Source organism: Conger conger, chromosome 17, assembly GCF_963514075.1.
Source record: "Conger conger chromosome 17, fConCon1.1, whole genome shotgun sequence".
Taxonomy (NCBI): domain Eukaryota; kingdom Metazoa; phylum Chordata; class Actinopteri; order Anguilliformes; family Congridae; genus Conger; species Conger conger.
In genome coordinates, this window is record NC_083776.1 from 22,439,435 (window position 1) to 22,453,475 (window position 14,041).

At 40.8% G+C, this 14,041-nt stretch overlaps 1 protein-coding gene across 4 annotated transcripts; it reads right to left on the reverse strand.

The window, feature by feature from the left end:
• LOC133116475 (interleukin-1 receptor type 1-like) lies at nucleotides 1-13,207 on the reverse strand. 4 transcript variants are annotated; one of them, XM_061226079.1, is made up of 12 exons: nucleotides 13,088-13,207; nucleotides 8,733-8,853; nucleotides 6,935-7,187; nucleotides 6,257-6,437; nucleotides 5,524-5,692; nucleotides 4,969-5,043; nucleotides 4,563-4,625; nucleotides 4,177-4,309; nucleotides 3,654-3,799; nucleotides 2,317-2,460; nucleotides 1,766-1,933; nucleotides 1-929 (listed from the first exon to the last, which is right to left on the reverse strand). In XM_061226079.1, exons 2-12 carry the CDS (start codon nucleotides 8,836-8,838, stop codon nucleotides 571-573), a joined length of 1,797 nt encoding a protein of 598 aa, XP_061082063.1. In that variant the 5' UTR covers nucleotides 8,839-8,853; nucleotides 13,088-13,207; the 3' UTR covers nucleotides 1-570. The 4 variants fall into 4 exon arrangements, with proteins under 4 accessions (XP_061082063.1, XP_061082062.1, XP_061082064.1 ...); XM_061226078.1 differs by having other exon boundaries at nucleotides 8,721-8,853; XM_061226081.1 differs by lacking the exon at nucleotides 1-929 and adding an exon at nucleotides 936-1,238 and having other exon boundaries at nucleotides 8,721-8,853.
• Nucleotides 13,208-14,041: the final 834 nt, after the last annotated feature.

Consider the following 14,041-nt stretch of genomic DNA (forward strand, 5'->3'; position numbering starts at 1 on the left):
TTGTAAAAAACTGTGATCTTGGCCTTTATTTAGAGTGATTATTGAAGCGTGAGAGGCCTGTTATGTGCCAGACACAACAGAGCAACACATCCTTCACATTCCCATTTATTGCAGAATAAATTTCATAGTTCGGAATGTGCACATGATCGTCATTTAGCAAAATAGTTCAATCCATATTCAAAACAATGTGATCGTGAACTCCATTCAGTTTCTTCAATCAAGATTTCAACAGGTTTCCGGTCTATATTCATCCACCCATCCATCTGTCCATCCAACCAGCTTATTCCTGGTCAGGGTCGCGGTGGGTGCTGGAGCCTATCCCAGTGTGCACTGAGGGAAATGCAGGAATACAGTACACCCTGAACAGGTGATCTGTCCATCACAGGGCACACACACCATTCACTCACATGCTCATCGACTCACATGAGAGTGTCACATGCTTAGACTCTCCAATTAGCCTCAACAAAGTGGTTGCTGTCAAACCAATAGGCAAAATGATTGCTGTGCCAAACCAAACACAGTGGGGCATGCACCATGCCATCGAGGACCTTTAAACATCCAACATCCATGCTATTGCAAAGAGGACGCATGGCTACTTTTCACTGGCATTTGGTACTGTACTTGTTTCCAGAATCTGGAAGAGGGGCAAAGCTGAGAGTGGCCTGTCGCCTTATTGGCTGCCTTCCACCACTGTATGGCCCCCTGCTTTCTTTTCAAGTGGAGGACAGATTGGGGGAAGAGCGAGTAGTCTGTGACCTCCTCCAGTTCCACCAGGATGACCTGGACCGTCCCTTCCACCAGGGCCGTGTGCATGCCTATCTCCTGCTCAAAGCGGAGGGTGGACGCCAGCTCGGAGAACATGGAGCCTGTGTACAGGAGGATGAGACGGCGACTCTTGGAGATGTTCTCTTGGACACTGTCCACCACGGCTATGGAGAGAGGGGCGATGTTAGATCACTGAGCAACTGATGGATATCCCAAGACCCAACTACCACATCACAATAATAATAATCAAAATAATGATGATGATAATGATGTTGATGCCTGGCTTTCATATAGTGCTTTTCTCACCGTGAAAGTGCTTCACAGTGATGAGCACATGAGAATTAAACACTCTTCAACCACCACCAATGTGTATCACCCACCTGTGTGATGCATGGCAGCCATTCTGCGACAGAACACTCACCATGCACCAGCTGGGGTTGAGAGGGAGAGCACACTTTCTTTAGCCAGATACACTGTGGGATAATTATGTGACAGTTTGAGAAAGCCAGGTTGGGAATTTAGCCAGGACACCAAGGAGCCCCCTACTCATGGAATCTTTAATGACCACAGTGAGTCAGGAGTCAGGGTCACGGTTAAAGTTAGTGGCCTTCTTACAAAGTCACAGAAATACTGTGATAGCTTGGAGGTCTACCAGAGACCTCAACAAAAGGAAGAAAAATGACAATCATATTGAAAGACTTTTTTACTTGAAAAGTTTTCTTTTAGCTTTTAAGTTACTGTTTGTGTGACAAGATACATTTCCTTACTCCATTGGCAAATCTTGAAATGAGTCACACTGTCTCACCTAATTTGCATTAATTTAATCTTATTTAGAAAAAAAGTTCATATTAATTTGATTTACTTTTACAGAAGACACAAAGATTCTTTACAGAGTAATAGAAATAAGTCACAGAAATACGATTTTAAGTCTAGATATGCTAAGTCTAGACTAAAATACTTGCTGAAACAGATTTTTCTTTTTTTATGTGCGATTGGTTACCTTCCCCAGGAAGGCTGTCCCGGCAGTAGATGAAGAGCTTGTATCCGCACTTCTTTTCCAGGACCTGGGGCAAAGTGTGGATGACAAAGGTCTCGGCAGACCCATGGAATCCATTCCAGCACATTCTGGGGTACACCACATATGCATCGTACACCTTCCCATCAGACCCTGGGGCAGGAGGGACAGCAGAGGGATAAGAAGGGGAGCGCACAAGAACTTAGCTGTTATTCCTGGCTGACAAGAAATGTAATTACATCAGTGGATGGGGTAAGGGAGGATTAAAAAAAAAAGATGAGGAAGGGCAGGTGACCTCTGCCTTATAAGCCAATCGTCTATAACACAATCACATTACTGATGACATATACAAACATATTTTCTCTTTCACAGAAATGTACATTTTCAGCAGTTCAAGAATTCAAGAAAGGGGCATCAAGAGCATCATTCTCTCTGAGACACAGGCCACAAATACCGGCACTCATAAAGCCTCTCATTGAGACCCATGCATTCCCTGCACTAATAATCCCACTGGTCCCATTACACCGTGGTCATACCTGTTCTTGTGTAGAGATAGGGAAAGGATCTTCTGCACCACAAAACGATGTCGATCTTGAATATTTTATAAGCAGTGACACTGATTAAGAAGGTTACTGCCAAACTGACAAACAGAAGTACCGGGTGAATTATGCCGTTTCGATCTGTTTAAATGAAAGAAGAAAATATTGGAAAATTATTTAAAAAATGCCTCTAAAGAAGAACATTAGACAAGAGGGATAGGGATATCAGAAAGGGGGGCGGGGGAAATCAGGAGGGAGGACTAAGGTAGAGTTTTAAAAGGTGTGTTTTTAGTCTGCGTTGAAATAGGGGGAGGGATTCTGCTGTCCTGACAGTGGTAGGCAAGTCATTCCATCACTGAGGAACCAGAATGGAAAACAGGCGTGAACGTGCAGCTCGACCGCCAGGTGCTCGTAGTGAGGGAACCATAAGGCGACCAGTGCTGGCAGACCGGAGTGGTCTAGCTGGGGAGTAGGGAGAGATCAAGTATTGTATGTAAGGTGGGGCAGTCCCCTTAGCAGCCCGAAATACCAACACTAGGGCCTTGAATCAGATACGTGCGGCAATAGGAAGCCAGTGGAGGCCAATGAGAAGCAGGGTGACATGAGCAAAAATTGTCATGAATAATACAGTATAAGAATATGGCTTGGTGCCACAATGCATTTCAGTTATGGAATCTAACTGCATCTACTGTATCTGTAATCAGAGTATAATACACAATTATTGCATTGACACATTCACATAAAATTATTTGGATAGCACACGCAAATGGAAACAAAAAATTGATATGCTATAGCCTTGGCAGCATTTATTATTAATTTGATCTCCGGAGAAAGCCATCCTCTACGGGCTGACCCGGTGCGATATTTAAGATAATAGTTACAGAAAATACAATATAGTTTTGTACACCGTGCACCCGCCTGATCACAAATAACATCATACTGCCATCTACTGTATTAAAATGGAACTGCATTTTGGTTGGAAAAAGTCAAAGAACAAAATTACATTACATTACATTATTGGCATTTGGCAGACGCTCTTATACAGAGCGACGTACAGTTGATTAGACTAAGCAGGAGACAATCCTCCCCTGGAGCAATGCAGGGTTAAGGGCCTTGCTCAAGGGCCCAACGGCTGTGCGGATTTTATTGTGGCTACACCGGGATTAGAACCACAGACCTTGCGTGTCATTTACCATAACCACTACGCTACAGGCCGCCCCAATAACACGCAATATTGTTTTGTAAAACAAAAACAAATAAACAAAAAGAAGAAAAATGTTGTTTATCATTCTTGACAATTTTATTGAACATGAATAACAAAAACCAACACTCACCGGATGGCTGCAAAATGAAGTCACTGGTGACCACGCCTTTATCGCTGAAGATCATACACGTGTAATTCTGGTTAAAATCCTCTTCCTTTACATTTGTGAAATTAAGCAGCACTTCCAGCAACACCCCATCATCCACATTTTCTTCACTGTGAACATTTTAATAAGGGACAAACAATTAGAAGATAAAAACAGTGAGGTCCGTAAGTATTTGGACAGTGACAGAGTTTTAAAGGGCTACACATTGCACCTGATATGGATGGATATACCCTCAAATGAAACCCTGCACTTTGATTTGGGTAAAAGGATATTTACTGTACATCCATGTGGAGTAAATAAGGTAGGAATTACAGCCCTTTAAAAGTGTGTCACTCTCTAAATACTTACAGACCTCACTGTAAAACATTTCAAAGAATATTCAATGATTGTCATTTTCCCAGTCTCAGTTATCATCGAGACTCAACACACTCAGCTGTGATTTGAGCAGATTAAATATTCTGAATGGAGGCAATGGGAATGAGCCCACCTTAGATGAAGCTGGTGAACCCGGTCTGAAAGGTTTGTGGAAATGAATTCGAACTCAGACGCCCAGTAGATATCCACAGATAGATTTCCCTTGCTTGGCACAAATACCCGACAGGTTTTATTGAAATGTCCTCCTGTGGGACAAAACACCCGTTCATTTTACAGAAACAAAACATTTTTGAAACAAGGCAGAGACCTCTTGAGGGTCGGGTCCTCAAAATTAGAAAAGGGCACACCTAAAAACACTGTTTTACAACACCCAGTTATTGTTCAGAATTTATTCATATTACAAATTGAATATACAATAATATCTGTGCATACAAATGAGTCATGCCCCTGATGAATGCAGCAATGATAAAATAATGAAGTGGAAACTGACTCACTCACCGTACTCTGCTTTGACCATTTCATTTACTGGCTGATAGACAATGGGTCGCAGGCTCCATTGTTCTGCAAAATTAAAATAAAACAAACATTAATTACAAAACTGAAGTTCAGAAAGAGGGCGCCAAATCATAAATATTTACATATTTTGGTTAGAGTAATGGAGAAGACAAATGCACACAAAAAATGTGATATGAGGAACATATGAGGATCAGAAAAGAAAAGACTCGCCCACTTGGGTGACGCTCCAAGAAAACAAACAGCAGTATTATTTATTCGGCCGTGAGAATGGTTAATGTTTCAGCCACATCATTCTTCATCAGCCCCTACCGCTGCCACTGACTGTCAGCTATATATTCAGTGAGCACTTTATCATTAGGTTCGACCAGTCTGGCCCTTCTCCTCTGACCTCTCTCATTAACAACGCGTTTCTGCCCGCAGAACTGCTGCTCACTGGATGTTTTTTTGTTTTTCACACCATTTTCTGCAAACACAAGAGACTTGTGGGTAAAAATCCCAGGAGACGAGCAGTTTCTGAGATACTCAAACCACCCTGTCTGGCATTAATCATTCCACAGTCAAAGTCACTTAAATCACATTTCTACGCCATTCTGACATTTGTTCTGAAAAACAGCTGAACCTCTTGATCATGTCTGCATGCTTTTATGCATTTTGTTACTGCCACAATTGGGATTGGCAGATTAAATATTTGCAAGCAGGAGTACAGGTCTAGCTAATAAAGTGATCACTGAGTGCATTTTCATTCTCCAAAGGATAAGTTTAGAAGGTTGAAGAACAATTCATGAGCTTGTGAACAGGACGAAAGCATTTTTAGCAGCAAATCCTCACTAAAGGCACTGCAAAGACGTAATAATTACTTTACAAACTCATCCTCCCAAAAAACATACCCCCCCATCTCGCAAAATTCACTCATTAATCATTTCATCCAATTAAACAGCTTTACCCTTAATGTCGCACTCGATGGTCTCAGCAGCATACCCTATGGTCCCAGTCAGGTTGAACGTCACTCTGCAAGTGTAGAGTCCTGAATCACTGACAACAACGTGTCGCACGAGAAGTCTGTGTCCTCCCACGTGGGAGAACTTGTCTCCTTCCAGAAGACGTTCACAATCCTACAAGAAAGAGATACTGTAATGCTCTGTCGGGCAATGGAGGTTATGTTAATGGTTGGTGTTTAATTTGATTTTCAATCTTACAATATTCAAATCTATATTTTTATATTAAACTGCTTTCTCAGGTTTTAATTATGATATTGTATCAATCTGACAGCCTATAGCATAGATGATGATCATAGTAAATATAGACAGCACTCGGAAGGCAGATGAGCTCTTTCAAGAATGCCGTATGGCACTCAAGCATAACTACCTTAAAATCCCATATAGCACTGTTAACCTTATACCTTTTCAATCAATCAAAATGGCTGCTATACTATCATGAGCCCCTATTCAAACCCCACTACATTCTCTCAACTCTCTCCATTTTCTTGACCAAAGTCAAAACCCCTTGGGATTTTGGTAGAGCCTCTTCATATTGGGCTTGGGACTGAAATGGTTAACACACGTTGTTTTGCTCTCCTTTCTGGGAGTGACTGAACATGACAGTACTCTGTGAGAGTCCAGGTGCTATTGTTCTCTGGCCTTGCTTTCATGTGAATGCTTTTGAGTTTGACAGCTCACCTTATACCACTGAATAGAGTAACTGTCCGCTTGGCTTATGTACTCAAGTAATGGGCAAACAAGGAAACTGTTTGTCTGTGTGGTCAGCATCTGCCGGGATGTATCTGGTCGACCACAGCTCCCAGCTTTGACTGTATCCACCCTCAGAACTGACTTCTGTTTAAAGCAGCCATTAGGGGTTCTGCAAATCAAAAGAGGATTTTCTGTAAACATTTCAATAACAGATTCAGGAAAATCTAATAAAATACGCTGAAGATGAAGGAGACGAAGACAAGAACAACTATGACTCAGACTAAGGGGAAGACTACTGTAAGAAGCACAAGTCCAAGTCTAAAGGTAATGTTACAAAAGTCAGCTTTTTGGACAACAGTTGCAGCAATGGGCAATTGATGATACACAGTCAGAAACAGTTATGAAACCAACACTGCTGTATTTGATAATAACATTTTATAAGTGGTCATACAAACAACTCATGTGGTAATACAAATTCATATGCCCAGAAAACACATTACAGTCTAATTATTTAATGCAAGTGTTCCCCAAAAAAATCCCTTGTGTAGCATCACCTTAAGGGTAAGGCTAAGGTTTGGTACACACTAGCACTAAAGCCTGTTTCGTAAGCAGTTTTGTCTCCTTCAAGCAGTACTCACAGCCCCTGCACGTAGACATACTGCATACCTCAGAATGCACTGATAATGGCCTGCATCCTCCAGTGTACTGTTCAGAAACCACAGCATGGTCCCCCTGACCTGGAACTGCCCCAGGTCTTCAGAGAGCTCTCTCCCAGCTTTACAGTCATACCAGGAGATATTGTACGGGGTGCTGTGGAGGTCAAAAACATCAGGACTGGCCAGCGTGCAGTTGAGCACTGCAGCATCCCCTGGAACGGTGAAGACTATCTCAAACTGGGTTTCATAGTCTTTGCAGTGCTCTGCAGAGAAAAACACACACATACACAAACATGTTATTTATGGGGTTTTTTTCATATATACATATATATGCAGTCCCCTCCAAACGTATTGTAACAGCAAGGCCAATTTCTTTGAACTGAACACATTTGGGGTTGAGATAAAAAGATGAACATGAGACAAGTTCAGAATTTCAGCTTTTATTTCCTGGTATTTACACCTAGATGTGTTAAACTACTTATACATGGCACATTTGGTATCAGACTACCCAATTTTTTGGTGAACAAAAGTATTGGAACAGAGAGTATTTAAGTAAATGAAAGTGACTAACACTTAATATTTGGTAGCATATCCCTTGCTTAACTGCATGAAGCCGGAGACCAATTGACCTCACCAAACTGTTGTTTTGAGGGGTTTTTTTCCCCCTTCAATCTCCTCTTGGGGAGGTGAAAAGCATGTTCACTTGAATTAAGGCCTGGTGATTGACTTGGCCCATCTAAAACCTTCCACTTCTTCTCCCTAATGAAGTAATTTGTTGTGTTGGCAGTGTGTTTTGGGTCATTATCTTGCTGCATGATGAAGTTCCTCCAAATTATTTTCCCTGCAATTTGACAGATAGAATGTTTTTGTAGACTTCTGTGAGTATTCATCCTGCTGCTGCCATCATGAGTTACATCATCAATAAAGATTAGTGAGCCCACTCCAGAAGCAGCTATGCAAGCCCAAGCCATGATACTTCCTCCACTGTGCTGTCCTTTTGTGGCTCATCTCTGCACTTCTTTGTAAATTGTAATCTCGTCTTCCAATTCTTACTACAGGTGATTGGTTTGCATCTTGTCGTATAGCCTCTATATTGCTGCACTCTATAAGTCTTCTTCAAACAGTTGGTTGAGATAGCTTCACCCCTGCCCAGTGGAGATTGTTTGTGGTCACTGACAGATGTTTTGTGGTTTTTCTTCACAGCTCTCACAATGTTTCTGTCATCAACTGCTGTTGTTTTCCTTGGTCAACCTGTTTGATGTCTGTTGCTCAGTACACCAGCAGTTTCTTCTCCCAATTCATTTCCCCTATTTTCGAAGCTTCAAAATGGAATGCTTTTCTCCCAAAGACAGCTCTCTGGTCTTCATGTCAGTTTATCTTGTTTAACACAAATGTAGTCTTCACAGGCAAGAACCCAAGGCTAAAACCAAGAGTAGACATTCAGAACTATTTATTGTTTAACCAATCAATCTAACAGGACACATCTGGGCAACAAGAAACACCTGTCAGTCACATGTTCCAATACTTTTGCTCACGTAAAAATTGGGTGGTCTGATACAAAAGTTTATTTTGGTTAAGGTTAAGTTGTTTAACAACATTTAAAAATATTATGCTCGATTTTATTCCCAATTTTCCCAACCCAAAATTAAAGAAACTTGCTGATCTGACCCGATGCAACCCATCATGCGGTCAGGAGGAAATGGCAGACATGTAACTCACTATTTTCCACAGATGCAGAGAATAACAAGGTCTGACCAGGAGTGGTCACTAGAGAGCAACAAAACTAGCTGGCTTACCCGCAAGCGTTCCCTGGAGAGGCTTGGTAAACTGTTGCCTGGCCAATGTGGACCTCTGACCATAGCCGGCACTGACGCCATGGAAACAGGCGGCAGAAGCCAGGAGGATCAGCAACATGGCTCATTGCTGTATCTGAAAAGCAGGAACACCACCTGTATCAGACACAATCTACACATTTTCAAAGGACACCGCAAACACATACCCAGTCCAAGCTAGGTGTACCTAATAAAGTATATCACATATCTGCATACATTATTCTCCAAAAAGGCACAGGCTTAAATATCACACAAGAGTTATTATATATATTTTTCTAACACTGTCTCTGGGAGACTGGGAAACATCTGTTGCTCATTTGTTGACCCTGACCCAGCTCTTGGCAAAAAAGGGGAGCTCTTTCCTGATAAAGATCGTCAGTCTTAATGATGGTGAAAAAAGGTTGGCAAATATTTTTTTTCCTCTCATGCCAAACATGCCTGATCAAGGTCATGTTCACCTTATCTGGGACTTTGCACCAGCTTGATCCTGCAACAGTGATCGTAAGAAATCCCCCAAAAATAAATAAATAGTTACATTTGTGGGACCGCATGGAATGATGCCAATATTACCTACATCATTTATTTATGTTCGTCACTGGATGCCCAAAATGAAATAAATTGACTTGCCACATCAAACGTACTTATGAAATGCAACAGCACAAGAATTATCCTAAGAAGCAGGAGAGGCACTGAAAAGAGAACGGCAGGTGGAAACCTCGAGTTGCAGAAGTATCACAAGCCGGAACAAAGACCAGAGATGCACTACGCTTCACACGTTTATTGTACAGCTGTCAGAGGAAATTAATGGGGCAGTTACACAGACGTGGACTGATCTGCAGAGAGCGGGCAGGCCAGGACTAGCAATGCGTGGGAAAGAGAGCAATAAAACGTGAGTCAGATGGCCGCACACCCACGGGAGGAGAGGGAGGTTAAACTGGCACTGCTGTTTGTGATGATGTGATGATGCAATCGGTTATCCTATACGATACAGTGCCGCTTGCCACGTTGTTGTGCTTATAATTGTGATGCCGATGGTTCACTTTGATAATCCATCCATCCATCCATCCATCCATTATCTTAACCCGCTTATCCTGAGCTGGAGCCTATCCCAGCATACATTGGGTGAAGGCAGGAATACACCCTGGACAGGTCGCCAGCCCATCACAGGGCACACACACCATTCACTTTTTAACAAACCAGTTCCGTTCTATTGCATTTTTGAGGAACACATGTCAACATAAAATCACATTACATATCTGGTATGAAAAATACAAACATACAGCCCACAGTGGTGGCTCGAAAAATCACCAATGGCAACAACAACATTAGAATGAAGAAGAGAGAGAAGAAAATAAAGAAAAGGGGAGGACAATGTCCCCCGGCAATGTTACAAGGCAACCTGATTAAGGAGAAGCTAGGCTAGTACTAGTACATGTTGCTTTGCAATACAACACATGGTTAATAAAAGGATTATAGGCCTGACAGAGCTGGACTGTTTAACCTCGGAGTGAAAATAAGACTTTTTTCCTCATGTATCTCGTCATACATCAGGGCTGGTTGTGATGGTTGGAGACCTTGACAGGCATATCTACAGCATTTTGGCTAGCCCGTTAGCAGGGTAAAACACTGTATAGGAACTTAATATGATCCATGACTTTTCTCTACAGATGTTCCCATTGCCTGACACACTAAATTTCCTGTTAGAAATATTTCTGGCCGAAGGTGACCACAAATAAACATTCACCATTACTCACTTCACTCCTGAATTTCCCGGGGGGATTGTCCCCTGCTTAGTCTAATTAAGTTTCTAGTCTATAAGTTGTTTATAGTCTATAAGGCATCAGCTAAATAACAAGTTATTATAGTTACAAATGATGGGCTCCCACCACTGACAGTATCACACAAAGTGACACACGGCATTGTAAAAGAGGCACTCGGATGCATGAAGCAGCCCAACTGACAAGGTCAGAGTTTTCCCACTGTAATATAGCTGGTGAAAAATGTTTTTTCCATCATTAAGAATGATGATCTTTATAAGGAAAGAGCTCCCGTTTCTATCCCAGAGCAGGATCAGGACCCAGGACCCAGTGGAATCACGGTTTCCCACAGTCTGACAGTGCCAGAGATGTTAGAAACAGATTTCTAACAATGTTAGTGTTATTTAACCCTGTAGTTTAACCTTCAAATGCAGAATTATTTTATTTTATTAGCTTTACACATTTTGGTTGCACCATGTAGAAATGATAGCACCTTTTAAACATAGTTCCTTCATTTCAGGACACATAAAAATGATATCCTAACCTTCACTTGAAAGTTTCTGATAGACAGAAAACCTACAGTTTGAGGATCAACAATCTGCAGAAGCCAAGCTGCTAATCCAAAATTGTAAGTGTACAGTTCTGATTTTAATTTTAGCCTCCTCTTCCCAGAGCTCAAGCTTACTCAATACAAGGTTTCCTTGACAACATAAAATTATGCGCAAACACTAAAAACAGTCATGGTTACAGGAATGAATGTTTGAACCGTTAAATGCTGCAGTAATGATCAGGCATGCTTAACTCTCCCACAGTATACTGCAAGCAGTGCCTTTTCCCAGTCTAGCATTCAAACAGATTATACTGCTAACTGGTAGAAAAAGCACCTCACTTTCTCCTAAACTAGGAAAACATGAAAAGTATCAACACCAAAATCCCTCAGTTACCACCTACAGAACTATATGTTATGCTGTGGGGACATGCATTGCAATTGCAAAAGGAAATTTCCCAATGGACTGTCGAACGTGACAATAGCGACTATTTCCTGATCTCTGAGGAAAAGCAGAAGCAGTGCATTCCTCCAGAGAATATAATAAATCAGCAATCATCAGATTTGTTTCTGTGCTTTCAAAGAAAAAAAGGAAACTGCAAACATTAGTTCTAGTGCTGCCCAGTCCGGCTACTGCGGTTCAAAATAAGAGAATATCATGTTACAGCTCTGAAGACGAAAATCTATTATATTTCTGCCACAGTTTCTCTTTGTGATGGATAGGTTTAATCTGAGTATGCTCACTTTATTCAGGGCTGTTCCAATGGACAACGATTAGTCCTGGACTAAAGTCAGTTTTGTATTAAATTTGCTTTGTTCACAATAGAATTTAATCAAGGACTAGGCTTAATCTGTGTCTGCAAAACAGGCCCATAGAGTTATTATTGTTTTATGTGGTTTAGCTTGTTTGAAATATATTTAATACATATTAAAGTTATGAATTGTTTTATTTTAAAGTGGTTCTATAACATGGGCGTGTTTATAGATTATGGTGATAGAATAGCCAACATGAAAACAATGTAAAAATAAATTTAAAAAATTTAGTTTACAGCAACTGTAGTAAGTTGTTGTTAATTTAGTTTTGAGACCAAAAGTAAAACTTCAGTTGATTTTATTCTTCTTGTTTGCTTCTTAGGGTGAAAGTAAAAGTTCTCTAGTACTGCTAAAACAATAACAGGTAATTCAGTGATTCATACAAATGACCCTGGCAGAGAGTAAACAAATGTCTTTGCTATGAGTCATTAATTGTACACAAACAGCATACAGCACACTGCACACATATGGCGGATTGGAGGGGGTCACAATATTGCAATTAATTACTGTACACAGATCAAGACATATGACATTTTATGAAAATGTGCATCACTACACAACCGTACACAGTTCTTCACAAGGATATTTGGGAACATTCACAAAAATCCATAAAACCATGTAAGCCGAAAAACTAATGATTAACAAATGCATACTCTTTAATTAAACTGAAATTATGACATTTTGTAAAGGTTTTCTCAATTTAAACAATAGACTCATTTCAATGAACATAAAAACTTTCACTTGAGAAAACCTACAAAATATCTTACTTTGACTAAGTTATATATAATAAAACATTTGTCAGGGTACAAATGAAGTATAACATACATACTGTATGTAAAATACAAAATAAAAAATACCCGGTCTATAGTCTATAGTGTACAACGTGTGTAGATAATTAGTGAACCACACGGGCACATGTAAAAGATAAAACTCCATTACGATATTCATATTGACCAAAATATGAAGCCAGATGGAATAGCCCGAAGCTACTGAGAAACAAGATAATATTTCTTCGACGAGCCCACTGTCCTTAGAAAAACAGACGAGAACTAACAGAGGAAATATCCAGAACATTCTGAAAGGAATTTTAAGCCTTGCGCATGTCAGTACATTTCGAAGCGACAAACTTCAGAAGTACAGAAAAGCAGTACAAACGTGCTCGATAATATTGTTGTGACAATATATGAAATCCCAAGTAAAAAAGTTATACCTACATGACAAGCTGCCATTGTTACGCTCACTCCTGACAGTGGTGCGAGACGGTATGTTCTCAAAGAGTCTGAACAAATCGTTGTTGCAATTTCCTTTGGAAGTGGAAATCTGGCCCAGTCGCTATATTGCGTAATTCTGCAAACGGGGAGGTGCTTGCCTTCAGACGCAGCTTTAGGGATAGATTCCACAATCCACATGTCGCATCATCATCAATAATGCATGGTTGCCCTCGTGTGTATTTCTGTGTGAGCTATTCTCAATCCTTATCCAAGAGTCACGGATTGCACTACAAATCTAGGGAATGTAGAGTGATATACAGTGGAGTGATATAGAGAGAGAGAGAGAGCAGTATGCCTATGTACAGTATGTTTGTATGTGTGCATGTGTGTGTTTGTGTGTGCGTGTGTGTGTGTATATACACTCACCGAGCAGTTTATTAGGTACATTAACTGAAGCTCCTGACCTGTATCCACAGGATTGTATGCAATCAGACACTCTGTAACAATACATTGTATAGCTGTACAATATTTCAAGCTCATGGTTAAAAATGTAATTGCCACAGCCAATGGTGTGTGTGTGTGTGTGTGTGTGTGTGTGTGTGTGTGTGTGTGTGTGTGTGTGTGCGTGCGTGGGGGGGGGGGGGGGGGGGGGGGGGGGGCAGCGTGTAGCTGCAATTCCTCTCTTGACCGTTAGAAGTCAGAAATGAGGAAATCACTTATTGTACCTTTAAGTAATGGTCAATTAAATAAGTAATGTGTGTATTTATTCAGTATTGGGGAACAGAAGAGATACATAAATGTACAAATAGTGCAATTGTCCTGTGTATTCATCATTACTTAACCAAGTTTGGAGGTAGAATGGACCAAATTTGGTAATGACAGGTATACATCCATATACACATCACAATTGAATGGAAATTTTAATTTAGTCATGGTGTCTTTCAGTGTAGGCCTCTT